The sequence below is a fragment of the Typopeltis vanoorti genome, chromosome 15 (genome assembly GCF_054136105.1).
Source record: "Typopeltis vanoorti isolate ZY-2024b chromosome 15, IOZ_Tvanoo_1.0, whole genome shotgun sequence".
Lineage (NCBI taxonomy): Eukaryota > Metazoa > Arthropoda > Arachnida > Uropygi > Thelyphonidae > Typopeltis > Typopeltis vanoorti.
In genome coordinates this window covers 5,226,315-5,236,988 of record NC_143563.1, presented here as the reverse complement: position 1 = coordinate 5,236,988, position 10,674 = coordinate 5,226,315, and the positions used below count along the sequence as shown (strand labels likewise).

The 10,674-nt window shown below is 35.3% G+C and overlaps 1 protein-coding gene across 1 annotated transcript in view; it reads right to left on the bottom strand.

Moving 5' to 3' along the window:
- Positions 1-957: 957 nt before the first annotated feature.
- Positions 958-10,674, bottom strand: part of LOC150098320 (cilia- and flagella-associated protein 157-like) — a 210,169-nt gene continuing 200,452 nt past the window's right edge. The window contains exon 12 of the mRNA XM_090405148.1: positions 958-1,195. Coding sequence (XP_090261274.1) covers positions 1,079-1,195 — 117 coding nt within the window. The 3' untranslated portion in view covers positions 958-1,078. The remainder of the gene's footprint in view (positions 1,196-10,674) is intronic.

Sequence of the window (10,674 nt, the reverse complement as noted above, 5' to 3'; positions counted from 1 at the left end):
TTGTGGTTTCTTGTGAAACAGGGAGCCTCCCTTTTCCAACCAGAAACATCTGTGACCAAGCTTCCTTCCGGGTTTGACCTTGACACATCATAAAAACTAGTTCTACTTGTTGAAGCCCTCTGTTCTTCCCCAGTTGCATGCCTTTAGGCCCGGGGGGAGGGGGTTTTACCATCCAGCACCATATCATTCTTTCTCATTTTTGGTATGTTCATAGAATGTTCTTGGCAAGGTACCGAGGTGGTTTACCATTGCCTTCCTTTGGAATATTTTTCGACTTTCCAGTCTAGATCCACACTGTTCTGTGAAAAGTACTATAGATTGACTACCCAACCTCTTGTATGTGAGTCCAACATAAAAAAAAAGAGAGAGAGAGAGTAGGCCAACTGAACAGAAAACATATGCACTTTACTGACATAATACACTGGCCTCATAGCCTTAAGTGCTCTGGCTGTAATTCAAAAACAGTCCAACTCAATCCCCACTCAACTGTGAGTATGCTAAAGCTTAGATAATTGAAAAAACTGCTCGTGGAACTTTTCCATGGAATTTCAGGACTCCATTAAGCAGATGGGTGATCTTGAGCTGGATAATATAGTTCATCTACTAACTAAAGCAATTCACGAATATCTATGCCCACAGTGGGAAATGAATCCACAGCCTGCAAGTTAAATATTGAATACATGATCTCTTTGGCCAATCAGAAGAGTATAAGTTTGTTACTATGTTATTGGTTCATTATAATAATTATGCAATATACATAGTTCAAGTCAATTCTAATAATGACCAACAAAAGAAACAACACAAAGCAATTAAATTAATATAGCAGACTTCATAAATCAATTCTAATAAAAATAATGAATTTTTTTAATAAGGCACAGTAAATAAAATATCAAGAAATTTTAACTTTATTTAGAGTTAAATAACAAAATCTAACAGAACGAAATTCTTTTTTCTAAATTGAATAAGCATGACTTTATTTACATAAGTACATATACTGCATATATTATGTGAGATGTTTTTCTGAATCATAAATCTCTTGAAGCAAACAGTTTAATATACATTTGTGCACAATAAAGGTTCACTTTACTATATAGTTTTCAAGTTTGCTCATCATTTCACAATCTCTTAAAACATTAGCTGTTGCCTGATTAAATGATTCTGTTCTATGTACTGCAAAATCCAAATGATCTTCTTCCTAAAAGGGATATCCAAACCGTCATTTTTATGTAATTTCTTGCTAGTTTAAAATGAACACAGTACTAAATTTTACTGATAAATAATATTATACTGAGAAACTTCCAAATGTATATTATTAATTAATTTCAATTCGTTAGCTTCAACTAATTTGGCAACATTAATAGAACTTTAGTTCCGCATTTCATTCTATATGAATGTGAAACTACGTGAATGAATTAATATACCATGTATTACTGTGTGCGTGCATGCACACAGGGTCATGTAGTGCGGTAGTGAAGATTGTACCCAGCACAAGGGCGCTTGAAGATGAGGGGGTGGCATTTCATCACGGGAAATAATAATAATAATATATATATATATATATATATATATATATATATAAATTTTCTTATTCTTGAATTACATCGTACTATGTAAATTACACAATTATAAATTATAATTAATGCAACAAAAATGAAATTCAAAATCAGTCAAATTATTATGAATTGCTAATAATCTAACAATATTTTTTAACTTAAAACATCATCAGTTTTATTATAATTTGTTTGAATTGAAACGTTATCAATATTACCACAGATTTTATTTCAGAGTAAGCATGGACTCAGCGAAAATTGTATAAATTCTCGATTGTTTATTATATTTTTGTTTAAGACAGACCGTGAATGCATTCTTATGTTGTGCTTTGCCCCTTGTGGGTGTGTGATTGTGACTGAAACAGTGACATTGTTCTGCAAATTTGGAAGGTAAGAAAGCAACATAATTGATTTTTTTTCGACAGAAATTATTATTATTATTTCGGGCGACTACAGGAGTCCTTAGACTCATCGAGGGAGGCCCTAAACATCATGTCCACACAACTATGCGATTACATTCTCACAGTATCTATCATACCTTGTCTTGAACTCGTTCACCGTCATAGCACCCACAACAGACTCTGGCAGCTTATTCCACTCATTTATCACTCTAAAAGTAAAGAACCCAGCTCTAACACCCCTGCTAACCACACTCTTGCCCAGCTTCCATAGGTGTTCCCTAGTTCTCCCACCACCAGTCCTAATCTCAAAAATATCCTCTGAATTAATCCTATAGAATCCCTTTAGCAATTTGAATGCCTCAATCATATCTCCCCTCCTCCGCCTATCAACTAGTTTCTGCAACCCACAAATCTTCAACCTGTTCTCATATGGTTCATTCCATAGACCTGTTATCATTTTAGTCACTCGCCTCTGGATCCTCTCCACCTCCTCCCCATCAAGAAGGAACCGAGGTGACCAAATCTGGGCACAGTAATCGAGATGAGGTCTTATCAAGGCTCGGTACAGAGGTACAATAACTTGCTTGTCTCTGCTCTTCAAGGTATTTTTCAACAACCAAGTGAGTTGATGAGCTGATTTAGCTACTTTTCCAGTGTGCCCCCTAAACTTCATCTCCTTATCCACCAACACTCCCAAGTCCCTGGCCTCATCAATCTCTTGGAGTACAGTTCCATTAATGTGGTATACTGCTGCTAATCTTTTCACCCCAAAATGCATAACCTTACATTTTGTCACATTAAATTGACATCCATTCTCCTTAGCCCAGAACTCCAATCTATCTAAGTCATCCTGCATGACTTTGACATCTTCTGCATTCACTATTGCCCTACCCAACTTTGCATCATCAGCGAACAAATGGATTGTTCCACTTAGATCCTTCCCTATATCGTTAATGAACAGATTAAACAGCAGTGGTCCAAGAACAGAACCCTGTGGCACACCACTAGTCACAGGCCGTCTTTTGGACTCTACTCCTGAATAAACTACTCTTTGATATCTCTCCATCAACCAACCACCTATCCATCTCACCAACCCTATATTCATTCCCATATGTTGTAGTTTACGGATTAGTATTCCATGTGGTATCCTGTCAAACGCCTTTGCCAGGTCCAGCAGTATCACTGTAAAACCATTTCCCTTATCCAGTTCAGCCATCACCTTGTTATAAAACTTGAGCAAGTTACTGAAGCATGATCTACCCTTCACAAAGCCATGCTGTCCCCTGTACAGTATCTCGTTTTCATCAATCCATTCCTGTATTTTTCCCTTGACTACTTTCTCTAAGACCTTGACAACGACTCCTGATATGGTGATCGGTCGGTAATTTGCAACCGTTGTCTTGGATCCTCCTTTATGCAGTGAAACTATTTTCCCCTCTTTCCACACCTTCGGGACTAAGCCAGACCTGAGACTCGGATTAAACAACATGGTCAAGGGCATTGATAATTCTTTAGCCGCTTCACGCAAGACCCGTGCCGGTATACCATCCAATCCCACAGATGTGTTCACATTAAGGTTCTGTAATAAACTAGTCACCTCCACTTCATTCATCACTATTCCCGTATAAACTAATGGTTCCTTCACTTTTTCAATGTCACCACCTGGATGATATGCTTTTGCAAAGTGCGCGCTCAGTAACTCCACTATATCGACTGATTTAGTGACCTCCTTACCATCGTCATTCCTTAAAATCATTTTGCTGTGTACAGTTTTTTCTTGCTTGCATCATATTGAAAGAACTGTTTTGGATTCTCTTTTGCTTGCAAAGCTAGTTTCCTTTCATAATCCGCTTTTGCTTTTTTTACCACACTCCACAGTTGTTTCTTTTTTTTTGCAGCTGAAGCTTAATGGTGTTATTCATCCATTTAACCCCTACTTGTTTTACTATTCGGCCCCTAGGTATACAATCAGCCATTGCCTCCTGTAAATGCTCCTTGACCACTTCCCATGCTCTATCGACGTCCAGCCCTTGCAGTTGTACATGCCATGGCACTGATCCAAGCAATCTCCTAAGTTTGGATCAGTAGGAGGAGATAAGCAATCTCCTCATACTTGCCAGCACGGTAATTCCACATATACCCTGTCTTAATCGAAAATTCCACACCTTTAGCCACCTCCCAGGTGGCTAAAGGTATGGAATGTAGCAACATGGTCATATTCATTACAGTCAAATTCTCAGATACTATTACCAGGTCAAGCACTCTCACACCCCTAGTATTTTCAATTACATGCTGTCTCAGATAGTTATCCCTTAATAATTGAATAAAATCCTTTTCCTTCCTCACATGTGTCCTCTCCTCCTTCCAATCAATGTTACCATAGTTGAAATCCCCCATAATAATTACCCTCCTTCCACTCATTTCATCAATTTGCCTATGCATACTATCCCCACCATCTATTCCATCACCTGGTCTATAGCAGCACCCAACTGTATATTTTATTCTACCAGTCTCAATCTCACACCAAATAGCCTCAAACGAGCTCCTTTCACTATCCTGCGATACAACTTCAAATCTCCTTGGCTGCAGTTCATCAGCTATCATCAATAATACCCCTCCCCCCATTTTATTCTCTCTGTCCCTCCTAAACACACTATAACCTACACATTCTATCCCACTAACTATAACTTCTTCCGTCAGCCATGTTTCACTAATGCCAATAACCTGAGGCCAGGAAGAGCCAATCAAGGCCAAAAATTCTTCCTTCTTGTTCCTAATACTCCTGGCATTAGTATACATGAAATGCAGTGATCCCTTAGTCCCACCCCTATATTGATACGTTATTCTAAATGACCCATTCCCATTTTTTGTCCTTAGTGCTGGCTCGGGTACATTATATATATTCTTACACTCATCTGTCTCACTGATGTCTGCGTATCCATTCCCCCCCCCCCTCCTTGGTAGTTTTAGTTTCCCTGGTTTTGCACATCCATTTTCACTTCATTCAGCAACACTCTTTCCAGTCTCCGCACACCAAGTCCATTCAAATGCAGGCCATCCATCTTGTATAAGTCCTTTCGCCCTTCAAACTCATTCCACACCACACCGTCTGCATAACCTACGCATAATGTCATTTGCGATTATGGCCCTCCTCCTAAACTCCTCTCTGTCATACCGCGGCAACAGACTAACCATTCTAACTCTGTCACTCTTTTCTTTCGCTACCTTTAACAATACTTTCAAGTCCTCTCTCATAAAAAATTTATCACCTTTCAATTCATTCGTACCTGCCACAATTATTAATTCTTTCACCCTCTGTTTTTGCACTCTAATACTCGCACTTAAAAAAAAAAAAAAATCAGCTAACGCCTTTTTATTCCCGTATATACGGGAGTAGGCGAGGCCATTTAGCCCTATCTAACTTTTGGAGACTGAGTGGGCAGTTCAATCTCCACTGGTACCCAATCAGAGACAGATGGCCCAAGGCTATCACTAATTAAGCGGTACGCAGTGAAGAGAGACGGCTCAAATGTGCCGCCATCTCGTGGTCTCTAACCCTAACACAATATATTTAATGTCTGAAATAATGTGGGTTCTACGGTCGATTTTCTTGAATTTACAGGACGAAAAACCCGAGTTTCCGGGAGGAAAAACCTGCTTGCCCGTGCCAGAGATCGACTAACTCGGGAACCGGTCGAAAAAAGGCTTAGAAAAATTTCCTCTAGTCGCCGACTAGACTCGAAACCAAGACTTCCTTCGTGCGGCCTAGCGCGGTGGTATGCAAACGCCACATCCACTGAGCTACACAGGCACTTACATCCTTAAATTTCGCACCCGGTAAGTACGATTTAGTTACACTGCCATCTACAGACAGAAAGCTCGACAGCGAGACTTTAAAATAAAAAGGTTGGTAAAATTTACCAGACAAAATAAATTTTGAGTTTAATTGAACCTCTAGTTTTCACGAAAAACATTTATAACATTTTCTTAAAAAAATAAATTGTAAATGACTGTTATTTTTGTTGTATAGTTGAATAATTTTCATTTTTTTTTTTTTATCAATTTACCTATTATTTTCTTCGTAACCCCTTAACCGATTATCCCGTATATATACGGGTCGCTGATGAGGGACCATAGCTAAAAATCACGTATATATGCGAGGTAGAATATCGCCGTTCTTATCGGGGCATCAGGATGACGCGGCTCGACTTTAATTAATAAATACAGGTTACTTATGAGCAATAAAACTCTTTAGATGATCTAAGTTTGTTTACACATACTGCAATTGGCCCTTTCTTGATACTTTTTTTGATGTATTTTGCATCATTTCATTTTGTGCGTTAGTGTTACTGCAGTTGCCTTTTGTTTTATAAAATATATTTATTTTATAAAACATATTGTTTAGTAATTTTTTTTTTTTTTTTTTTGCATTTGTATTATTATTCACGTAAAATAAGTACGTCTATTATATTTTTGCTAAGTTTGAAACTCAGTTAAACTGTTTCAATTTAGTTATCTTATTTTGAAAACGAAAGATTTTTATGTTATGTTTGGTAGACGTCTAGAAAATAAATAATTTTCAATAAGAGATTTATTTATATATTTCTTCTTGTTCTGGTTGGAAGGGTTGGCGTCCTTTTACTAATTTCTTTAATAAATAATTTTAATATTCAAGAAATTTCTTAATTATTAAACAATTACCAGAATGTAAAAAAATCAAATATATATCACTGAGAAATTACTCAGTGGCTAATATCTCTAAATGTTAATTTTCAAAAAAAAAAAAATGTTAGCATATTTATTATTCAGAACATCTGGAATATCAAATTCTGTAATAAAAAAAATAGTCAGTTTTGGGCCATTCACCTTAAAAAATAAGTTTAAGGGGAAATTTCAGAAATTATTTATTTTGGCGAACAACTTTTACCGCTCTTCTTATTTAAAAGTCTAACCAAGTATGTTAACCCTAGACGTCGGAAAAAAGAACCTAAGAAGGTATCTGGTGCACAAAACAGGAAAAGACAATTGCAACGAGAACAACTGGAACATAAATTGGCCGGATCACTGGATAAATGTTTAACTTCAGGACCACATAAAAAACGAAGAACAGAAAGTTCTGACGAAGCAAATATTCCGTGTAGCTCTACTACAGAAAAAAAAAAAAAAAAAAGAGAGGACAACTATGAAGAAACAAATATTACATGCGGAAATGAAACTGGCCTGACTGGATTGTCTACAGAAGTTGCAGCAGAAGAAATATTGGATTCCGATTCAGCGAAAGCAGAAACTTCAAATTTTACCTTAAATTTTGATGTTAATGATCCAAATACTTGGCCAAATCATATAACTACTAAAGTTAGAGATTGTTTCGTTGGGGACTGCCCGCGTCAAGTAGTTAATAAAGAATTTCCCAAAGATGAATCTGGCAGCAAGTTTTCCGATTCATACTATTATCGAACTTTAGCAAATTGAGAAAAAACTTTCACGAAGTTATTTAGTTTATTCAAAATGACGAAATTCGGTTTTCTGTTATCATTGCAAAATATTTGGTAGTCAAAATTCCCAACTTACTAATGAATACGGTTGTAACGATTGGCAATATTTGAGTCAAATACTAAAAATACACGAGACAAGTTCCGCGCACATTAAAAACTGTTCAAAATACAGCGAACTTAAAATGTCGTTGATTAAGAAATGCACTATTGATTGCACACAACAAAGATTATACGAAACTGAGAAAAAATATTGGCAATCTGTTATAGAAGGTTAATCTACACAATACAATATTTATTAAGACAGTGTATAGCTTTTAGAGATTCTTCACAAAAACTTTTCGAAAATGATAAAGGCAATTTTTTTTTTTAATTAGTAGAAACTGTCGCTAAATTTGATTCGATAATGGCAGAAAACTTGCATTGCAACCAAAAAAATGAATATGGCTCATTATTTAGGTGATAAAATACAAAATGAAATCATCCGTATAATTTCTGAAGCTATAAAACAAAAACAAAAAAATTAGAAATGGTTAAAGAGGCGAAATATTATTCATTAATTCTTAACACTACTCCGGATATAAGCCACACAGAACCATTACCTGTTGTTCTTAGATTTGTTAATCAAAATAAAGATACAAATATAGCAGAAATTTATGAACATTTTTTGGATTTTCAATCCAAGCTTATGATAACAGTTCAAATATCCTTGAAATAAATTCAACGGCTTTTTTTATTCCGTGTGCTGCTCATTAATTAAATTTGGTAGTTAATGATGCAGCTAAGATATCCTGTGAAACTGCAAATTTTTTGGGGGTAATACAGGAATTATATAATTATTTTTCAATATCTGTGAAGCGTTGGGCTATATTAAATTCATGTTTTAAATTTAAAACCACTTTCTGCTACTAGGTGGGAAAGTAGAGTAGAAGCAATAAAGCCACTTAAAAATAATATTAAGGAAATTTATCAAGCTCTTTTTGATATTACAGAACATGAAACTAAAGATATCGAATATCGATTCTAGAGTTCAGGAAGACAACTTAATTTCAAAGATTTATTCGTTTAAATTTATTTGCTCTGTTTATGTTTGGTACGAAATCTTAAACCTCATAAATGTTGCAAGCAAAATAATGCAGAATCCGACATTTGATATAGGAAAAATTACAGAAAATCTTGATTATGTTATACAAGAATTAAATACTCGCCGAACAGACCAATATTTTGAAAATATTATTAGAACTGCAAAAGAAGTAGTAAACGATCTTAATATTGATCCTATTTTTCAAGACATTCTCAAAATAACAAAAACAAAAATCTTTGGTTACGAAGCATCAGATGAGACAACGAATGATCCTAAACAAAAGTTTAAAATAAATTTTTTAGTCGCGATTTTAGACACGACAATAACTTCAGTCATGGAAAGATTCATACTCTTAAAACAACATAGCGAGGACTTTAAAGTTATAAGAGACATTACCAAATTAAAAGATTGGAGCGACGAAGGTTTAATGAAACATTGCAAATATTTGCACTTAGAACTGAGCGACAATCAAGATTCTGACAATCGCGATATTGATGGTATGACTTTATTTGAGGGGGGTGGAAGGGGTGGTGAAGCGCAATACATAGCCTCTCCCACTCAAATATCAACCTCACCTTCCCGTGGTCCATCCTGTTCTAAAAGTAGAAACGAGGCACTGGCGACCGAGTATGGGCGGTATAACCTTAACACCCTAACAGAGTAAATGCTGTTAGATCTGCCTGTCCAGAGGCGTTAGATAGCAGCCCTACCACTGGACTTACCCAGCGTTAGTAACCTGCCCTGCAAAGAAAAGCCGGACGGACTGTCAGGGAAAAGACCACAACCCAGGAAACGGTAAACGAAATTGGAAAAAGGAACACATAATGAAGATTGCAACATGGAATGTGAGAAGCATTGCACACAAAGAAGAAGAACTTGATAAACAACTAAACCAAGCTAACATAAAGATATGTATAGTAACAGAAACAAAGAAAAAACAAAAAGGTACAAAAGAAACAAACAACTATATACAAATCTACAGTGGGGTAAAAAAAAGAAGAAAGAACAAAAGCAGGTATAATGATTATGGTACATAAATCCCTAAAGAACAATATTGTATATTACAACTATTTGAATGAAAGACTAATAGAAATTAGACTCAAGACATTAAGAGGCCACATAACAATAATTGGTGCATATGCACCAGAAGAGGGAAAAGAAGAAAACAATAATATATTTTATAAAGAATTACAGGATGCCATAGATAAAACAAACAAAACTGACTATTTACTGCTAACAGGAGATTTAAATGCCAGAATAGGAAACAAAAAATACAAAACAAACATAGGTAAATTTGGCGAAGATACATGTAATCAAAATGGTCGTAGATTGTCCGATTTTGTCATTTATAATAATATGAGAATAATGAATTCAATGTTTAAACACAAGGAAATACATAAATATACTTGGTCAGCCAGAGGATACAAATCAGTAATTGACTACGTTATCACAAATTTTAAATTAGCGGAGTTAATTTTAGACGTAAGAGCATATGGAGGCTTTGAATTAAACTCTGATCATTATATGGTATCAGCACAAATTCGATTTAAACCAAAGTGGCTAAAAACACATAGAATTGAAAATTCCTACCAGCCAAGCTACAAAATTTCTTCATTACAGGATCCTCAAGTTAGACAACAATATCAAAAATGCACAAACTAAAAACAGAAACCACACATGAATCAAATGACATAGAAGAGGAATGGAAAATTTTGAAAGAAATTCGCACAAAAGCAGCAATAGAAACCTTAGGAATAAAGCACAAATGGATTAGAAAAAGAGGACTACGAGACTGGAACAAAGAAATAGAAAATATAATAAAAACCAAAAAGGACAGTTACCAGAAATGGCTAAATTCCAAAACAATACAAGCAGAAATAGAGTATAAAAGAAATAGTGCAATTGCAAAACGAGAAGTAAGGAAAAACAGAGAGAAAGATGAAACAATTTCGTAACAGAACTAGAAAAGGATTTATTTAAGCCACAACACAAAACCTATAAAGTAATAAAATTCATGAATAAAGAAATAAAAGAAAACATAAAAATACAAACAATACATTTAGAAAAATGGGTGACCTATTTCCAAAATCTCTGGACAGACGAAAACAATGAAATAAAATTTTATAAGACAAAGAATGACCTAATAG